This window comes from Halichoeres trimaculatus, unplaced genomic scaffold, assembly GCF_033239565.1.
Source record: "Halichoeres trimaculatus isolate MK-OKI-2021-1 unplaced genomic scaffold, fHalTri1.1 fHalTri1_scaffold_1, whole genome shotgun sequence".
Taxonomy (NCBI): Eukaryota; Metazoa; Chordata; class Actinopteri; order Labriformes; family Labridae; genus Halichoeres; species Halichoeres trimaculatus.
In genome coordinates, this window is record NW_027437179.1 from 31,367,493 (window position 1) to 31,388,992 (window position 21,500).

General features: G+C 39.4%; 1 protein-coding gene across 4 annotated transcripts in view; it reads left to right on the plus strand.

Moving 5' to 3' along the window:
- Positions 1-8,253: 8,253 nt before the first annotated feature.
- The window catches only part of arhgap40 (Rho GTPase activating protein 40), a 28,113-nt gene continuing 14,866 nt past the window's right edge, over positions 8,254-21,500 (plus strand). The window contains exons 1-3 of one of the 4 annotated variants that reach the window (XM_074677875.1): positions 8,254-8,420; positions 10,014-10,148; positions 20,789-21,012. In XM_074677875.1, the coding sequence (XP_074533976.1) occupies positions 20,808-21,012 (205 nt within the window). In that variant the 5' untranslated portion in view covers positions 8,254-8,420; positions 10,014-10,148; positions 20,789-20,807. Of the gene's footprint in view, positions 8,421-10,013; positions 10,149-16,002; positions 16,155-20,338; positions 20,711-20,788; positions 21,013-21,500 lie in introns of those variants that run through there. The other 3 variants (XM_074677883.1, XM_074677868.1, XM_074677890.1) reach the window with 3 other exon arrangements.

The window sequence follows — 21,500 nt, forward strand, 5'->3', positions numbered from 1 at the left end:
AATAAAAAGTGAAAGCAGAAGTATAGAAAGAAGATGAATCTCATTTCTGGTTACTCTTATAGACTCTGCAATGCACCGTGATGGAAAATGTGCTTTCAAAATGGCATCGCTGGATGCAGAGACGACCTGTGTGTCTGAAAATAAATCTCCATATTCACTTTATCCAGAGTGTTCTGACATACGGTGGAAACAGGAGTCACTGAATAAACATCGGCTGTTGACCTTACAAACACTACAAATTACATTTTTTATAACAACAATATTCTTTCCATTTCTTTTGTTGCAGGCGTTGTGCTCTGCAAGCAGTTCTTCCCTGTCGTGAAAAGTTGGTGTCATCATTATGGACGATCCACGAATCCACAATGTGTTTCCTGGGAGTACTTACTCCAGATAATTTGCATAGTGCTGATGTTAATGTTAAAGAGGGGCATTTTTCAGCCAAGCAGCTGGTAATAAGACACACAGGCACATTAAAGACATAGATCAAGGTTTTACACTTCTTTTAAAACAGCTTTAAAGAGCTATTAAAACATTTTGAAAAGTTTGATTAGCCATCCACGTCATAACGTGATCTATGGTGTATTCCTGTCATGCTGTCTATCTATGATATATGCGCAGAATCAAAACTAGTCCCACAGGCTGTGAAGGTTGCTACGTGCACACTGAATCTGAGGCTATTTACACACTGCATAAACAGAATAACGGACACTTTGACACATACAGCACATTTTAAAATCATGGTCAATTTAACTTGTGTTTAAATATTTGTTTCACACCAGTTCTGTACCTGGGCCCTGTTGTGGGACTTTCTGCTATTATGTCATTTGCTTCTTTTCAACTTTTTATTGAACATGTATTGATCAACTGCAGCTTTTCTGTCCTCTGAGTCTGATGTCATTAACAAAAGTGGAACAGACAATTTGCTGGGCAACTGCTGGCATGCATATCTGGTGGGAGGGGCTTTGCAGAAGTATTGTTTCATTGGTATGTTTGCATTGCTTACAGCTTCTCCAAGTGTGAACCAGTCTTGACAGCTATAATTGTGAATAGTTAAGTTGTTCCCAAACAAAATGTCACATTTTGGCAAAGGTAGAAAAAATTTCAGTTCACAGCACAGGTCCTACAATATTCCACTAAAGAACCATATTTGACACTTTCCATCCCTGCCTACAGGTAAGGGATTCAGAGTGTGTCGGTCACATTTGGCCGCTCAAACTGTGAATTGAGCTGCACTCCATGCTTTCATAGCAACCAGTGATTACACACACCCCACACTGAGAGGAACAATAATGCAGCTCTGAAGGAAGACCTGGAGCTCTGGGCGTCCTCTTTGACGATGTGACAGTAAACCAGATTATACTGTGACTTCTCTTTGGCAACATACTGTCCTGCTCTTTCATCTGAACTGGCAGCAGTAAAAGAGAATTTCTCTTTGTTGGCTTTATACTGCTGGGGTATTCAGAGGCTGTGATGCCTGAAATGTAAAATGCATATGGATGCTAATGCTTTTCTTTAAGGTAGTGTTGAAATTTTCTGCCCCTGTTTCTAACATGACTCAGCAGCTTTCTAGACCTTTAAAAATCTCCTCTGACAGCACCAGTAGAGGGGTAATTCACTCTGTGCTGGAGGGATGCTGCGCTCTGACTCTGCAAGAGGGCTTCTGTGGGGTTTCCACAGTGGTTTGAGGCAGTGGATGTGGCTGACAGCGCAGTTTCAGTAAAGCTTCGAGAACTTGATTATGACTCTGTTCGACCACTTGAATGGGAACGATGCATTTATAAGAATTGAAATATAAGAGGAGGTTAAAGGGAGAAAAAAAATCCAACCAACCAGAATGTAACACTCTCCAAAGTGAGGCTATTACCTCTGTTACTCAAAAAATAACCCCTGCTCCTCATTCCATATGCACAATTCCTGTGGGTTACAGGCACACCTTGAAATTGTGTTTCCACTTTAATTAGAGCCAGTTTAATTCGCTTTGTGCAAAATGAGACAGTTAACAAATGACTCTGGTGTTTCTAGTGGTTGCCTGCAGACTAGAAAGTATAAAAAGCTTCTCTTGGAAAAAGTAATTAGTGAGCACTTCATCAGAATCAACCTGGACGTTAAATTTCTCTAGGTGGGATCAAGAGGAACTGCTGTAATTAAAGTAAATGTACTGAAAAATCTCTACAGCTCTCCAGTCTCTATGGTAAGTGTTAATCTAGAGTTACATCACTGACATACCTTCAGGGGAAAACTCCTGCCTTCATTTCACATGTATTCACAAACAGAAGCCCTGGACAGTTCTGCAGACAGAAAGATCAGGGCTCCCTCTGGTGGAGATATGGTGAAATTACAAGTGCAACGTTTCAAATGAGGACTATGATGCTTCACACAGTTGAAAAATAAACTGTTTCTCTCTGAACTTGTGACAAAAAAAGTGTGCAATGACTTGTTTTTATCATCTCAATCATTCTGCTTTTTCATCCTGCAGAAAGGTCCGAGGGTTAAGTTGCAGTGCAAATTCACTCTTCGTAGTAGCCACATTAGGACACAGGGGGGTGCTGCTGTGGTGTTAGACAACCGTCTCGATGCACTTCAGCAATAAAGTAGCACTAAAGGTGGTAATGCCTTCTCATAAAGTTTCCACTTAGCTCAGCAACAGAACAGGAGCGTTTTATGGGCAGCAGGATGAAGAGAGGGTGGTACTGCTGCACTGCTTCATACTGCAGCATACAGACACACTACACAGCAAAAATGAGTGCTGGACACAAAGGAAACATTTAAAACATTCTTAGCTCCTCTTAACACTCATACAAAAAACATTAAAACCAAATAGCAGCTCATGTTTTGTACAAAACTTAATACAAATTTTAAGGTTCTGTGTGTTTGATGGATTATTTATTTGTTTGACAATGTTTCTGTGCAATTAATCTACTGTAAGACATGTTCACTTGTAAATGGTGCAGAATTTGTAAAAAAAAAAAAAAACAACAACAAAAAAACAAACAAACAAAAAAAAACCCATATATTTATGGCATGAGAGGCAGAGCTTAAAATATGAGTTGCATCTATAAAAAAAATTACCAAATCTTCTCTCCTAATGACAAACAGCTTATTAATATGTTGTTCCTGACTCTTGTTTTGAGCTTCGTCTGATATTCCAGTTGCAGAAAAGTCAGGCACCTGACCCAGTTCAGCATTTCTACAACATCACCATTGGCACCTTCAGTCAGTGGACCTTAATGTTTATCCTTACTATGTTTTTAACTCTGAATTTTGATTTTAGGTCCCACATTAAGACCATGAGTTCAATAAACTTGCAAACTTCACAGCAAACTTTATAGCAAGCTCTTCTCCCAAATTTTGAAGCCATGGATAAAAGAAGAAGAAAAAAGGAAAATACCCCACTTTTTTGTTGTTGTTGTTTATTAATCACTCCAATTTCATGGCAGAAAAATCAATTACAGCAGATTTTTACACCCTCTAAACAATGCTGGGTTGCTGAATTGTAGTATTTTATCCTTTTAATGCAACTAGTTGTCACCAAATTTATAATTTTTTACCTAATAAATATACATTTTCAAGCAAATCTAATTTTTAAACTATTGTAAGTTCTCTCTTTCGGTTGTATAATTACTTTTATGTTTCCTCCCTATTCTTTCCCCTTTAACGTCATCCAATTCCCTGGTCAAACGTCATCACAACCCGTGCTGCACATATCCTCCCAGTGGTACTGTGTCGCCCAGTCTAAATCAGGGTTAATCCCAAAGAGGATATTACTGTGAAATGAGGAGAGGTGGTTAAAAATAGAAAGCCACTCTAAGACTGCTTGAATAGTGTTTATTGTTTATGAGTTTATGTAATCACCTCACTCATTTTAAAACTCTTTTTGAACTAACAGCAAGAAAAAAATCCTTAATTGTAAGTAATTAGAGCTGTGCTATGAAAACAGAGCAGCAGATCAATTATGTCTTTGAGTATTGATAACAGGATGTTTTACTATATTTTTATGCTGTTAGATGACATTTCCTGGTTTAACCTGTCTGCACAAAGATAAGTGTACTCAAAAAACACATGATTTGGCTTCTTGCTTCTTAATTATGTGCTTTGCTGACACAGCAAGCTTATTACAGGGACTTTGTACACTTGTGGTGAACGGCAGCAAACAGTTGACTCAGTCTTTACACAGACAGAAACAGTCTCTTATTCACAGTAAATTGATCAGAGAGCATAAGCAGGGCAGATTTACACGTGCAGTTGTGATGACAAAGTAAGCAAGGCGGCAGGTGTCTGGCCCTTTTCCCAAGTCTACAACTGTAAACAACTGAAAGCCTTAAGGAACTTGGAAATCCTGCTAATACACACGTCAGTGTATCCGCCAATGTGAAAACAAGGGAGAAAGAAAAAACCTGAGCATCAACATTTTTCTTTCAGCCCAATGCAAACCAGCTATTGTTTTGATGATTTTACTGACTTAAAGTGGCTGTCAGCAGAGAGACCTCACGTGCGTGACGAGGATTAGCAGAGGGAATTTGGCCTTGTTAAAGGAAGCTAACCAGATAATCGGCACAGATAGGGTTCCTCGCTTCAGATCAATTTTCATCAGTCATTTGTCAAAGTCGTAATGAGGTCATGCAGGCATGCACGGCACTCCTCAGAGTGCAGGTGAGAAAACGTTTGAGAGGGCCAAAAAAAATTAATGCATGGAATCTAATAAATAACAAAGGTGTGACGTGCCAATGAGTTTTATGTTTTGTGTTTGAATTCCTTCGTTTTAAATTTGACTCCGTATAAGAAGTGGGCCAAGCTACTAAACACTAAAAACTGAGTACTTCCTTATTCTGTGAAGGTTTTTTTTTTTTTTCCAACCAAAGGATCATGTTTTTTCTCAACATAAATGATTATTCTTTCACAAAGAAAAATAAAACACAACACTACAATAAATAAAAATAAATTATAAGGTCACATTTTAAATAATGAATGCTCCAAATGAGATACAACATCAGCAGCATAGAAAGTTTCCCACAAGGAATGTAAGAGACCAAGCAATCAGGCAGAGTTGAGTAAGAAAACAACAAGTGGTCAATAATTTAATAGATAAATTAGCTGTATTTAGTTGTTAAACAGGTTTCCTTCACATTCTGTACTTTAGGCCAAATCGGCGTCCAAACCATAGTGTAAGGAATTCAGGACAGGAATCAAAGGAGGTGCAGGACCTAAATGCAGTTAAACAAAAAGGGTTTATTTAAACCAAATTCAAAAAATCCAGAACTCTAAACCAAAAACTGTAACAAAAGAAACTAAAACCTAAAACTCTAGAAAACTTACAAAGAAATGCTCAAGAAGCTCAAGGAGACACGTGACAGCAGACAGACAGACAGACAGATAGACATACAGACAGACTTGAGTAAAACTTGAGTAAACTTGCGTACTGGGAGATCCACGTTTTGCTTGGGTAATTGCATGGATTTAGATTTATTATCTTAACTTGCTAATTTTACAGTCTGCCATTGGTTTAGTTGTGTTATTCTCTCCATGAACCCTTTCAGTGGTGGATGCATCATCTGCAGGCATACTCTCTGTCTCCATGGAAACCCACTGCAGCTGTAGGAGAGATGACCATCAGAAGGGGGAGCCAGCTGATGCCCAGGGGGGAGGGGGGCTCATGGCCCAGAAGCGCCTCATGTGGGTCCCTAACATGAAACAATGGCAGGAAAGAGTGTGGGCTGCTATACAGGCCCTCTGTGCTCTACATCGCTGTTTCTGTCTTATTCTGTTGATCCATGTGTGCTTTCTCTCCTCACATTCTCTTTCTGTCTCTCACCCACCCACCCACACACACACACACACATAGACACACTAACAGAAACACACTCATGCACAGCAGCCCTGGAATGAACTGGACTGTCTGCAAGAAAAGCTGAGAGGACAATGAAAACAAAAACAGGATGCCAGAGAGAATTTATCTGTCCAGGAGGAATGATCTTTCCACCCAAAAGCTGCAACTAGACACAATGCAGGGGTGGACTGACTGAGTCAGGCTACAATCACAGAATGTTAGGAATGGGATATCTACAAATAAATAACTCCTCCTGCTTCACTGTGTCAACAGGGTGAGATTTATTTTTATGAGTTATGTGAGAGCTATGGGAAGGCAGAAATGAGCAGGATAAGCTGATTATGTGTGCAATCACACTGATTACACACACATCTAACAACTTAAACAATGGAAATTAAATTTCCTCTGGTTATTCATGGTGATGTTTAAAAAAAATAAATAAATAAATAAATAAAATAAAATAAAATAAAATAAAATACAATAATAATAATAATAATAATAATAATAATAATAATAATAATAATAATAATAATAACATCCTAAACCCATAACTAGTTGTATTATTTATTTTTCTGCCACAAACCAATCGGTCTGTATTCATTTTAGTATCGTGAGTAGATTATGTGCACTTAAGTGTTTTTTCCTTTATCTTAACACATATCAATTGCATAAAAGAATGTTTATATAGCAATAGGCACAAAACCTACAAACACAGCTAAGCTAGAAAGGGAGATATTTTGTTTTGCGGGTATTGTCCTTGAAAAGCTAAAATTGGGACTGATGTGATTAATCTCATGAACATGTCAGCCTCATCTGGTGCCACAAGGAGAGTTAGCGATCATTTCAGTTAGGTAGTTTTCATACTAACTAGTCTGTGCTAAGATATTTTAGTTGGACAAAGGTTGTGGACTTGTCAAGCAGCCCACATTGAAATCCCAGAGGCCATGCTAAAAGCAATGCCAAAATTAGTCAGTAATGTCGCATTTTTGCACAAGCAAGTGTGCTCAGAGGGGCAGTTTTTTGAATGAATACCAGAATGAGCTTTGCAAGGCTGCTGTTATGAATGCTTCATTCAGCACTGGTTGTGAGTTTGACGTCTCATTACTTACAGTGGAGTAGCAGTCTGACAGAGTTTTCTTTCTTCTTGGCAAAATGAACACGTTGTGGAGTTTGTCTGACTTTTTGTGGCAGCTCTTATTCTTCCAGTAAGTGACAAGAATGGATACATGTTGTAATTTCTTCACTAAAATAGATTCAAGTATGTATTTTCAGCCTATGCCTTTTGATATGTTATTTACTTTCTTTAGCAGTTCAGAACTAACACCATGTTAATGTTCAGCTTAATTTGTGAGTGTGTCTGACACCAGCAGGACATGAAAAACATGTATTTGGGTCAACAATGGTGAAGGATTTTTCTGATTATACATGTCAAGTTAGTTTGTCGGATAACAAGAGCTTATCCCTAGACCAAGGCAACACAACCAACCAACCAACCAACCAACCAACCCCACCAACCAACCAACCAACCAACCAACTAACCAATCAACTGTCTTTTACAATAAATTATGATCAAATTCTAACATTCTAATGTTTAAAGGTTTGAGCTGGAATACTAATGAATAAATGCAGAAAGCTTAAACGCAAGGTAAGCTGTTAAGGATTATATATTTGTTAATTTCTTATGATTGATACAATCAAGAGAATAACTGTAATCTTCAAGGTAGTTTGTGACTTATGTTCAATTTGGCAGAGACTCAGGAAAACTAGATCAAAAAGTCTGATTTCAATTTTGTCACTTGGAGAGAAAATTGGATATCCTGGTTTCTGTTTTAAAAAAATCTATTCTATGATGTGACGGACAGTAAATTTGTATATCAGTTTAACTGAATACAAACTTTGATGTAAGAGCGCAAAATATTGGTGAATAGCTGAATGTTTTCCCCGATGGGCGATTTTATATACTAAAATATCACCTAAGTCCACTAAATACAGCAGGGGTATGGAAAAAAAAAGATTATATATAAAAATTTGAGAAGTTGTCTAGATCACATTAAAAGGATATCTATGCATTTTGTAAAGGCTTTGGAATAAACGGATGACATGCTTCCAAAAAAGATAATGGAGTTCCAACTGGAATTAATTAGAGCTAAGTATAGGATCCTCTTAATCCAAATTAAATCAAATGAAATTGGGTTACAAGTATAACCCTAATTCAATATAACATATCAGATGTTAAAACAGCACAGTTTTATAGCGCCAAGTCTCTTGGGGAACTTTAGAATTTAGCTTTTCAAGTTTGATTTTTATTTTTATTTTTATGTACACCCCAAATTGAGCATCTGGCATGACAATAATGTGGAGAACCTGCGTGATGACGTCAAGGTGAGAAGATAGAACGTGGACGGTTGGAAGAGCGGGCTGTTCTCTTGTTATCTGTGTAAGCAGGGCGAGCTCCTCTCCTCCTGCCATCTGTTTGTTGACACAGTTCACTGCCAGATCCATCCCTGTTGTAACCTCTGGAAGATACATGGAAATATTCTCTTTTTACGCTCAGTCGAGCCCTCTGATATCAGGGGTGTCGACGGTGTTTTCTCAGGTAAGTAAAGTAGTTCCTTTAATGGGCTCTTTGTTTTCAATCAGCTAGCATATTTAATTGTCGCTCTTACGGTGAAAAACAATGCTTTGATACACAAGCGAAAGTATTTGTTTGAAGTAGAGTAGAAATGGTGTACCAATTTGTGGATTATTTGTGTAGTTTTTTTTTTCCTTTCAGCTTTGTGTCGCCTAACCTTCTCCAGTCGCGAGCGTTGTGGTTGCTAGGGTATGCGTTGTCATGGGCGTGTGTTTCTGCCTGCACGTGAAGTTTTGCTCAGCACTATCTACTGTTCGATTAAATAGAAATAAAATGATTCAGTCCTCACACTTTGGCTTAAAGAATATTTGTTTTTGGGACGTGTGCTCATTTCTTAGAGCTGAAAAAAAATCAGTATTATGCTATATACTTTTAACGTGTTTTCAACCACATTTGGAGGAAACGTCCTTGATGACTGTATCACAGTGTCTCAGACATATAGGTGGTGTATACAGCTTAAGTATAATTTTATCTCTGACTGACAAGTTGAGCCTGGGTGTGCTAGGAAGTAATCTTTTATATTAATTTTCGTCAGTGTATCAATTGAATTTAGTCAAATAATTTGTTGCTGCTGTTACAAGTATTTTTTTAATTGAACAATTATGTTTTATTGCTGCAGTAAAATTAATGTAATCTCTTAAAAATCTGTTTAAGGTTATCAGGCATCAATGTTGTGTGAGGAGGCTCCAGATTTGCTTATGACTTCTTGTAGAATTCGGATTTTAAACTAAGAATTTAACATCTCCTTAAGGAGATTCTCTGTTCACTATGATGAGATCACATCGCATTTGAGTGTTAGTGGAGGGTGAGAAAGTAACTTCTTAAAAGACGAGTCAAATTATGTTTACTTCCAAGTCTAATGACTGCTCATGTAATCCACTTTTGCTCCATATGGCGAAAGGAGAGCTTTCAGTACCAGTGGCAGCTTAAGTACAGCTCAGGTGACAGCTGTGGTTTAAGTGAGGACCCGGTTTTTGTTTTGGTTTCACGCAGTTTGACATCTGTTCCAAAAGAGAGAATTTAGGTCATAAAGTCACGGTAGTGTCAAATTCGACGATTGATTCGTGACATTTAACTCACTGATGTGTTTGCTGCAACTGGCAGGTGTTGAGGAAGAACAGACTGTGTGAAACGACTCATCGACAGAGATATGGTCAAGGACGTTGTAATGCCCCGATCATTAGGAGAGATGTGGTTACACTCTGCAGATCATGTTTCAATCATTTGTAATGTGTGTTATGATCAGGTTAGTGTAAGGTTTCCAGCTAAGGTCAGGCTCTCATTTACATTTTCTGAGTGGAAAAATATACTTTGAAGACCTGCATTTAGTTTTTAATTGGGTAATAAAATGTTTAAAATGTCAAGTCAGGTGTGACAGTGATGATTTGCTGCATTAGTGCTTGATGGCACTAAAACAGTTGATAGTCACGTTTCAGATACTTCTCCAAGCATTTTGATAGGTCTTGAGTTAGGGCAAGGTTTGAACAATGAATCAATTTGTTTTTACGATCAGATAAATGAATCTTTCTCCAATTGATGACCTATCTGTGCTTTCAGAACAAGTTCAGCAACATCTCCCAGAAGAATTAATGAGCCAAACTTTGCAGCCATAAATAACGATGAGCAGAAACACCCATGTTGTTGTAGGAACTATCAGGAAAGACAATCGCTGCATCACAGCCATGCCTCTGTGTAAGATATATATCAATGTGCATGACTTGTTTTCTATCTTGCAAAAATCTATTGTGCTCGTGACTTCTCAGCTCTCAAATGACTTGCACTTTACTGTGTTCTCACTGGTTTGTGTTGAACAGTGTCGGATCATTGAAAATCAGTTTATAGCTGCATCAAATGAGCCTCAGCATTTGATGATTCACTGCATCATATCTGCTTGGTCTGTTGCTGTGTGCTGCCTGTGTATATACACGTGCCAGCTCTTACACGCTAGCATTTAAGTATGAGATGTCGGCATTTTTGGCATGAAAACTGCATCATTCTGGCTGCGTCATTTTCTGCTTGTTATTCAAACCATCTGGATGTCTTAGTGAGTCTATGTCAGCCTTGGAAATGTTTTCTTATTTTCTCTTGCTGCTTCCAGTACATTTAAAACTATCAGTATATTTCTCTATATAGCATGTTTTTGTAAAATGAGATGGAGTTGGGAAATAAAATACTGTACAGTTAATAGTATCCTTATGAACCTTCTATCAATGCTTAATTTTAATATTTTGACCATAATGCAACATTTTGAGGGATATACAGAAGGCTTGATGAGCCCTGACATTTATGTTTTTGATTGAATAATGAGAACAGTTCTACATGTGCCCAATTTGTTTATCACACACTTTTAGGACTGAGAACTCAATTCTTTTAATGAATCAAGGTTAAAAAAGTCTTAATATCATTTAAAAAACACTTTAATTATAATGTTAATGTCCCCGAAGCTCTTCAACAGGCAAAAAACATTTGGAAAGTCTTAAAGTTGACAAAACTCAGTATCATGCTTTTTCATATTTTGCAAAAAAAAAAAAAAAAAAAGTAATATCAAGTTAAAATGTTGGATTTCAGTGCTAAGCCTGTGCAGTATTTATTTGTAAGGTAAACATGTGTCAGATTATTCCTAGGAGGAGATGGCAGGTTCCACTGAGCTCATGAAGTGGCACAAAAATGACAACACAGTTTAATCAGCTTGTGACATCAAAAATTCGTGAATCTCCTTAAAAGCATATTAAACATAACACTTATGAAATGAAGATTTCCTTCTTTATTATTTGTTGCTGGGTTTTTTTCTTTCTTTCTTACCATATTTTTAGGGCAAACATTGACAAATCATTTAAACACTGTCGCTTTAACAAGGGAACAAAAATTACTTTTGTGTTAAAAGGAAAAGACATTAAAATATTGGTAAGGCAAATATTTTGGTACTGTAGGCCCAAAATGCTGTCTCCAGCATAGATTTGCGATGTCTTAGTTAGCTGTAGTGCAGCCACCCAACACAAGCGAGAGTATCTGCCAACTTGCTTTGATGCTCCTCGTCAGTTAGTTAGAATCATAGACAGAATAAAATATAGATGTAATGTCCACTTGGTCACCCATCTGTTCCTGTTGCAGAGTAATGAAGCTGATAGTCGGCAGAGGCCGTAATGGAAGTGACACAGGCTTTGAGCCCCCTTAATTTTGACTGTTGCCAAATTGGGATTTTAATATCTTCTAAACCACTGCATTAAAAAAAAAGAAAAATCACCCACTGAACAGTGCGTGCGTGTCAAAGGAGAAATTAGTGATTCAGACGTAAGCCCTTTTTTGAACCAGGCTGTCAATATGTCTTTTGATTCCATAAAAGTCTATTTATTGGGTTTGGTGTGTATGTGTTTTCTGGTCTTTCTGCAGCCAGACTCGGGTAGATACATGATCAACTGCAACTTTTCACACTACTGCATAGGCTTCATTTTTCTGAACCAGATTTTTCTCTTTGGTTAGAATTCAAATATTGGTTTGTACGACTTAAGAAGTAATTGGCTCTGATGTTGGTTCTAATAACAACAGTGGAGAAGGCTTCTGGAGTGCTGGGTTAAGAGGGGTGAGTGTGGGGTTAAGAGTTAAAAAAAAACATTTCAGACAGAGACTAAGAGTGTTCAGAGAGGGATCTAAGATAATTAGAGAGTTCTTTTAGATAAGTTAAAAATCTTTTGCTCTCTAATTCTTGTAAGGTTTCATCAAAGCCATCGAAAGAACAAAACAAAGACTAAAAATGATCATAACGCCCCTCTTAGAACCAGACTGTTTCCTGAAGTCAGGTTTTGCAAGTGAGCCTTTCATTGAGCTGACAGGTTGGCAGAAGTCTCCTCCACTTTAAATCAACAAAGCTGTAAATCAAAGACATTAAAAAGATGATTTCAATTCCTTCACAGGCAGTCTAAACAGTGCATGCAGTGGGAACCCCTCCAGTCTGCCAGACTGTCATTATTTGTACGCAGATTAAAAATATCAGAGGTTTAGTATCAGTATGGGAGTGAATAAAATGACATTTGTGTTGCTAGATGGCTCTATTGCTCAGCTTCAGATCTGGGCCACATTTCCCCCCCTCTGTCTTCACATTGTCCTTCCTCTTCTGTAACCTCCTCTGTCTTATCCCTCTCCGTCACCACTTGACCCTCTTTATCTTTCTGTTATTGTTCTGTCTCCTGTATTCCGCTCTCTTTTCCTCTCCTCACCTCTCCTGCTCTTTCACCGCGCACAGGTAGTCGCCAAGATGTGGATGAGCAGGGCACGAGGCTAATCTGGCTGTCACATGCCATCTGCAGGGTCACACTGTGACGTGCAGTCACGTTCGGCACTCTCCTTTTTTTTCTCCTCCAGGCATGTTTGTGAGCCAAAGAGGATTGTCAGAGAAGGCGAGGGAGGGCTTGATTTGCCAGGAATGACAGTCAGGAATGATTTGATCGAAATGAAAGAAATGCTGTATGAGAGGACTGGGCAAGGAAGGATGTTGTTTACTCAGAGAAAGAGGCTGAAAGTTAGGGAGCAGAAGGAATCAAGATACAACATTCAAAAGATTTCAGAGATGTATTCATACAACAGTTTTTCCCCACAGAGAAGAGGGAGGGGAGGTTATTTCAAGAGTAGTGAGACAGAGCTGGCAAGGAAGGTGAAATCCCAGAGGGGGGATCCTTGTGGTCTTCCTAATCTGTGTTGATCTGGTTAGAGAAAAACTGGGTGGACGGGGTGACTGGGCAGGCTGCCAAAGAGCTGAGACATCAGTGGCATGGAGCAGAGACTGCAGTAATCCCATCAGATTCCTTTCAAAGAGCAACAGAGAGCAGCCTAATTTTAATTTCAGCCATGCCAAATGAAAATGTTAATTCTTTCTGTTTAACTCCAAGGCTGGGATTGACTATCCTTTTGGTTCTCTTATAGAGAGACAATTTTGGGCAGAAAAAGTCACAGAGAAGCTGGTGAGAATCAGTATGATGGGCACAAAGGAGACTTTCATTTGTGTTTGAAATAATATAAACGGGCTCAGAGGCTTTGATAGGTCAGCACATTTAGAAATACATGGTATTTCTCAATGGCTGGGGTCCCATCATCAAGGCCTCTTCATTAGTGGTGTGACAAAATACAGATACAGCAATATATCGTGATACTTTGACCTGCACTAAAGTATCCATATTTCAACTCTTAAGTTGATATTGATATATTTTTTTTCAAATAAAAAATCATATTTTAGGTGAGTTGGAACTACAATACGTATTACACACCTCCACAGCCATAGATGGCGCTGAAGAGCTACTCCACCATATGTTGCCTATAAACTTATAGAAATTTAATCTCAAAGTATATTCAAAATATCTTTTTCCCAAACTCTATGATGTGGGTTTTGATGTCAAAAACATCATTTTCTCTCTGTTCTTGGGTCAGTTAGTTCAAGGGATGGGTACCTTTCACATTTGAAACGATACAATACCTATGCCCGGTACCTGGCAATTGGTACCAGTACTCAACGGTACCAATTTTTGGTACTTTTTTGTGCTTATGTTGTAAAAGAAATATCAATTTTTTAAATAATAAAATATATTTTTTTTTCAATATGTCAAAATTATTCTTCAATTTATAACCTTGCAATGCTGTGTTCATGTCCAGCATGGAAAATTGCCCACTCTTCCACTCCCTCACAGTCACAAGGATGGGTTTAGGTACCTAAACATGGTACCTTTTGACTTTACATGAATCAGTACCTGGTACTTTTGACATAATTTGGTCGGTATCTAAAAAGTGCCTAAATTGGTACCCATCCCTAATTGGTTCAAAATCATGTTAAGTTTAATTTCTACAGAGTAGTTGACTGATAAAATAATGATCATAGTCATGTTTTGTGCAATGTTAGATTTTTATGACTAGCACTGGTCACACCAACTGACATTTATCAGTTTCATCAGTTTCACCGACTGACCACATCTTTCACCCAATAATTTTTTGATACAATAGTTTGATGTAACAGTAGTTTAAGTGAAAAACTTGACACACTTTATGCATTCAAGTTATGAGGATGCATGAAACACTGCATCTGACTTTCATCATTTCAAACATTATTAAAGAGAAAAGTTGTTTTCAATTAAATAGTTGAATGAGTAAAATGTAGAATGTCGCAGTGTATCACAATAATGTGATTTTGTGATATTATGGTGTAGTGACCCAAGTATCGTGATGCGTACCCTGAGGTTCTTGCCAATACTCACCCCTACTCTTTATTGGAGAAACCTTTAAAAAAAAGAGAGAGGGAGAAAAAAAATCAAAAATCGATATCTCGGGATTCAAAACTGATAGCAAAATCTTTTTTTTCCCCCTCAAATTCAAATTCTTTATTTCAGTTTTTGTTTGTAATCCAGATAGAAAAAAATGCCACTTTTCTCCAGCAGAGGGTGAAATGTTGCTCTCTGACTCACGTGATGTGGATTTTATGGGAAAATATGGCTCCTTATATAGACTGTAGACATTATCATCATCATCATTTAACTCTTTCACATGGTCTGGTGTTAAAAAAGCAAACTAAAAATCGCAAAAATCAGAAATATTGTAGAATCGCAATTTAAATTGGATTGGCACCCCAAAAATCAGGATAAGTTTGAATCAAGAGAATACCTTATTGTCCCAGCCCTACAAAATATGATACACTGTGTCTTCCATAACTAAAAGTAGCTACTTGAGGTACCATTCAGTCTAAAATCACGCTGTCAATGACAAGTCATGATGATAAAGGCCACTTTCCTTCATGGTGCTGCGTTGACTGGTTTAGTGCCAGTAAACAATGCATAGATCTGTTGTACTTGTAAGCCCACTGAGCAAAGTCCAATCCTGAGTACTGAGCTCTTAAGGCTTGTTCCTGGTGGGACAAATTTAGTAAATCTCCCTGAAATTTCACTTTGAAGCAGATTAGGACGTCACAATAAACAAAACATCAGTCTTAGCTCTGCACAGCACCCTGTAACCTCTGTGCACTATCTGACTTGTGGACTTCAGAGCTGCTACTTTTTAAGAAAATGAATAGGCCCAAGTTAAGATCTGTTTGCCATGTGTATTCGACCTGTAAGGAGGTGGCAGCCACCTTCAGTTTTTTATGGTGAACCGTAAAGACTAATACCAGATGTTACAGATCCCTGTGTTAGTAAGCATGTTTCCACTAACACAGAGGATTTTTTCCACTTTTCTTTGTCCCCCAGTGGTGGATATGAGAAAGCCACAGTGTAACTTCATCCCTACAGTCAGTCAGGCCATCCAGCCAGTGGGGCATGCAGCTGTTGTATCCTCTCCTTCGTCCATTCAGCACCCAGTTCCAACCTTGACAATCCACCCCGCCGCTCAGACAGCCTCTTCCCCCCCTGTCTGTGTCTCAGCCCCGGTCAGCTGTTCATCCACTCAGCTCCTCTCCTTCCTCGGCCCCCCTCCTCATGCAGACCTCCTTTCCTGCTCCAGGATGCGGCGTAGTGACGCGCCTATACCCTCACAGTGAGACCGTCTCTGTTCTGATGTGTTTGGGCACTGGAGAGATCACAAGGAAGCAGCTTGCTGGGGGCAGGCAGCTGCTGTTTCCTACTGCTTGCAGCAGTTTGGGGGGAACAACAGCAGGATGCCTTGGGGGAGAAGTAGGACAGCGGCCCTGCTGCTGCTTTCAAGCAGGATCATTGCGCGGGCCAAGGCCAGGTAAGATTAGGCCTCTGCTGCTGCTGTTGGCTCTGTTGGGGTCTTGAAGCTCATGTATGGATTCAAAATCTCCACTGTGGTGAAGCTAAACTTAGATTTGGTCCTAAAGTTTCTTCTCTGTTCCATTCTTGGTTTTGTGCAGCTTTTTTCCAGTGAGTTGTCTTGTTTTATTGATCAGTGCACCTTCCTATCTCTCTCTTGTTTGGCTGGATTTACAGTAAGTTGAAGAAACTTTCTTGTAGAAAACCTGTTGCATTCTCTGCAAGCTAAGAAGCTTGCAATGGCATTCAGCCACGAGGATTAAACACTGCGCCGCTTTTTCAAGTAGATTACTGTAGACCTTCACCATAATTGTTGGTCAGGGTTACTTTGTGTTATTTCCCACAGTGCAAACCTGAGACTTAAGTTTTCCACGCTGCCTTTTCTTCTGGCTGGTTTCCTGATGATGATTTGTTTTAATGTGCGCTCTATTTAAAAGAAAAATCAAACACCTTGACCTTTGCAGCTTGCTTGCTTTCATTCCTATTTGGAGCGTGTGTATTGTTTTGTGGCTGAGCTGTATTACTTTCTGGCAAGAGGAAGAGTATTATTAGCACGTTTCAAAACAAGACAATAGTGCTTTTCCTCTCTGGACTTAAGGCTAAACAAGGAAACCCGGGGAAACCTTTTCAAAGTCATTCTTTTTTGTAATCTACCCTCTGAGGAAAACAATAGTGAAGGATTACTGTTAGTTTGAAGTTAATGTAGGGATTATGATCTGAATTATTAGAGGTTTGGATGAGGGAGTGGAAATAATTCATGTGTCAATAAAACAACAACACAGGAGAACGCAGGGCCAGGTGTTGGCCTACTTTTAAAGTGGAAGTTTTTAAGGAGAAATGTTTGAAATAGTCACCTGGTTTCACTTGAATTACCGTACCTAAAAGCTTCAAAAAGGTGTCTTTAGTGTGTGTTTACATCCTCAGCTGATGTGTAGCCTGCCATCACCATGACAAGAGAGAATGATAAAGTGATGATGAGGTGGATTGAGTGGGTGAGGGGCCCACAGGCAATGTGGACGGACCTGTTGCACTTTCTCCTGCAGCACGTACGCATAAATCATTCTTACAGATATTTATGTGAGATGCTCAGGTATGAAGTTGAACCAGCATTCTAGTATTGGGCGAATGAATGTTGCAATAAGTTGCAGTCTTTCTGCATATAAGGTATGGTTTGATTTATCAATCACTCTGCAAATATGATTTGTTTGGTTTGGTTTAGGATTTCCTGTCACAAACATCTTCCTCCTTTGATCTGTTTGATTAAGTTAAACCTGGACTAACACGGGGCCAGCATGGAAATAGTCTCATCTTTGTAACAAAGAATCCTTGATCAATGAGTTCATGCTAAGAAACGAGGCCACTGAAGGGCCCGAGGTCGCATGATGGGTAGCAGTGAGCGTTCTCTCGTGGGGGCCAAAGGCTTCACTCATGACCTCTCAGCTTGAACAGGGACTGTCATTGTTTTGATACCAGAGTAGTTTTATTTCGTTTTTCTCATGTATAGTATCATGTGAACATTCCTGTTTGAAACAAAGAGGAAGTAGATCGCTATCAGGCATGCAGGTAGGGCGTGTCGTCACCTCACTGAGTGGCGGGAGGGGACAGGTGTGAATGATGTGTTGATGTTCAGAAAGCCGTCACTCCCTCCTGCATTCCAGCTCCACTCAGCTCACAAACACGCCACATCGTCTTACAACACCATTTCCTGTCACCGCGCAGAGAAACTAGAGCAGTGGACAGATTTGCATCGCACTCACATGGTGACCAACCACCAGGACTGGATAAAGCTCGGGTTTTGTGCTGGACTTTAATTCCTGGATTACTTTTACACTGGGGGATATGGGAGGCAGAGAGGAGGTAATGGTGAGCTGGATGGAGTCCAACATGCAGTTTCCAAACACCAGGTTGAATCGTTTCAGGCTCCGTCCAACCAGAACCCCGGCGAGGAACAAGCGTGTGAAGACTTCCCAAAAGAAAGTAGCCAGGTATGTGTGTGAGAAGGAGCTGGAGCTGGGTCAGGATCATGTTCATACAAGTTTCTGGAAAGTATCATGTGTACAAGGTGAAGTTGCGCTGGTGGTGCGGGGTAAAATAACCTGACAGGGGAATGCTACATCATAGAGTAGAGAGTTCTGTATGTGTAGATTAGATGGTCAGAAAGTTTATTTATGCTTACAAATCTAAATCTGAGCCTCTGTGGTTGTCATTGGAGCTGATGTGAGCTGTAGGTTCCCCACTGTGAGGCAGCTGCCTGCAGACCTCTGATCTCTCTGGTTTAGTGTATTTCATCCTTGAGGTTGGCAGATGGTGGGCACATGTTGTGGCTTTGGACAGCTGTATATAAGGTTTACAGTGAGATGGGTGTCGTATAAGAACAACAATCTTGAGACAGTGTTCAATTCTCAGATAATTGGAACCATATTTTTCTTTTCTACTTTAGATGTAGACTACATATGTTTTATCCATGAATCTGAGCTTCTGAGCTGCATAGGATGCCTGCTTTCTTCTCTTTTGGATTCAACGCAAAAATGTAATTGATTAAAGTTTGCAAGTTTGACACAACCAGAATTTTTAAAGACCGATCATCCCATTGACCAAGCAGTTTCTACCACTATAATCCAACTTTTTGTAGATTAGGGCTGAATAATTAATTGATTTAAAACCAACATCGCTGCATAAGAGAGTGCAAATTTCAAATCCCAAAGGCTGCAATTAAGTAAAATAAAATTGAAAAAGTTTCATGCATGTAGACCTGAAGGGAATATAGTAACTTGTACTCATTCTTCCTTAAAACCAGCAAAGTCAATATGCTGTTTTTTCTGGCAAAAATATCAAATGTATACAAGGCTTGAAGTTAAATCAATCAGAAAATATTCTACCATGGTTGTAATAGTTAAATAAAGATATGTTATTCATGTCAATTCATGCATCAATTCATCTTATTTCACTATAAATGATGGCCTGGCCTACAGGAAAGAATTGTTTGTATGATGACAGTTTCCTTTGTCATGAAAATCATACTATAGAATGATTTATTGCTTGTGTATAGTGGATAATGCAGTAGCTAAACAATCAAAAAGATTGGTTGCTTAATTGCATGTTAAAAAAAAGTGCAATTAGATTATTTTCCAAAACTTTTTAGCCCTATTGTGGGTGAAACACAAAATTTATCAATGAGACAAAGAACTGACAGATCCACCCGCTCTTGTCTTTACCTGATACGCTCAGAAGTTTCAGTATCTTTACAAATTCAAATGCAGTACCTCTGCGTTCAAAGTCTTAATGAGTTAAATAACTTTTTGACATGTTTTGAAATGTTGGCTGTCAAACCATATTTCATGCTGGCGTTTCATTACATTACGTACTACTATGTATGTACGTCGGAATGTGCTTGTACGGGTTAGGAGTGCGATGAAGCATAAATAAGACCCTCTTACTTAACACTTGGCATTTATGATATATGCAGAGACTTTTTGTGCATCCAGATTTGTAGTATCGCCGTAGGGGACAGTCATAGTGAATTTGCATGTTGATTGAGGCAATGTTAAGTAACAAGAGTAACACGGTAGTCTCTAATTTATAAATGTCTGTTTGGTTAATAGGATGAAAGAGAACTAATTCTTTAAAGTGATTTGTTTTCTGCTTAATTTGAAGAACAAAGACCTTCACTGAATAAAGTTTCTCCTGAAACTCACACCCCCTCTAAGACGCATTAAAGCTGGTTTTGCTCACCAAAGCATTGATCTGGAAGATCTCAGCTCATGAGCCTGTTTTTTTTTTTTTTTTTTCACATCACCTCACCACAGCTGAAAATATGAAAGCTATTTTAAACTCTGATACATCGAGCAACAATCACGTCAATGTCGTGCTGTGCCTGCCGATGAGACAGCTGGCATTCCAAGTATGGTTCGGTATGCCTCTGCAGATTTGCTGACTGAAAAAAAATGTAACTGAACCACACACCGACGCAGTGAGTCAGCTGACCACTTCCTGTCTCTGTGATCACAGGGTCACATTCTGGTGCCAGAGGGTACATATGTGTGTGTGTGTGTTTGCTGCTGAGTGTATCCCATTGTTGTCAGGGAACATTTTCCTCTCTTGTTGAGGTCTTTATTGGAAGAGATGACTGCATTTTTTTTTTTTTTGCTGGAGTCCTGAAGGGAATGTGAGATGATTAATGATTTCTTTATCTGGGATTGTTCACTGCAGGTTAAGGCTCCCATTCTTAGTAGGTTATATTTATTTATCTCATATTCTGGAGAGGGGTGTAGCCCCTCTTGAAGCACATCCCCCTTCCTAAGAGTGACATCTAGTGGATTTGGAGGGTACTTTCTTCCTGGACACTTTCTGCAAGAACAATAGAGACCCCCCTTTGTGTCCGCTCTCGCCATCGCTCTCCTCACTCCAGCCCTCCCTCCATCCCACTCCTTTTGTCTCTCCTTCTCTGGGCTCTCCCGGCTGATCCATACCCCCCCCTCCCGCATCGCCTCCGTCCTCACCGCTCCTACCGTGTTTGTATGTGTCTTTGTGTTTCTGCCAGTCCGTTTGCATGCATGCCTGTGATTTCTTTACGTGTGTGTATGTCTGCACCAGAAATCCCAGCCCCACCGAGATGAGCGTGGAGCCCTGGGCCAACCCGCAGGACCAGGCAGCTGCTGAAGAGACACACACCACGCACACGGCATCCTCGCAGGATCAGGAGCAGCACCCCGACAAACTCTGCCTGGACTCGTTCTGGAGTGAGGTGGAGACCATTAGACAGGGGAGTGGCTACACAGACCTCGACTGCACCAGGAGAGACTCCAGACAGTCAGAAGGTAAAATCTACACAATCTGTACCGTTGGATAAAGAAGGAGACACTATATGAGTAAATCTGGTAGATTTAACCATCACTGTTTGGCTCAACTGCGGCTCAAATCCTCCTCGAAATCATACATTTTCTATGGCGGCATTTCAGGCGTCTCTGATGCAGCAAAGTAGTGCTTATTTCCATGACAACACTATCAAACACTTTGTTCCAGAGAGCGCTTTACAAGCCAAATAGCCATTCATGAAAGCTGACTTAATGACTGCTCTGTGATCACACTGTGTTAATAAATTCCTTTGATTTGCTGATCAGCGGACAAACATTGTTTGAAATGATTTTCTCCACAATGACTAAACCCCCAGGAGTCAGTCGCTGTGTCTGTTTGCTCTGTGAAATCAATAAGCTTTGATAGTTTATTATTCCACAGTGTTACAGGTTAGATAAGGTCTAAGGGAAAGCATAAACCCAGGAAGCTAACCCTAACATATACAGTGTGG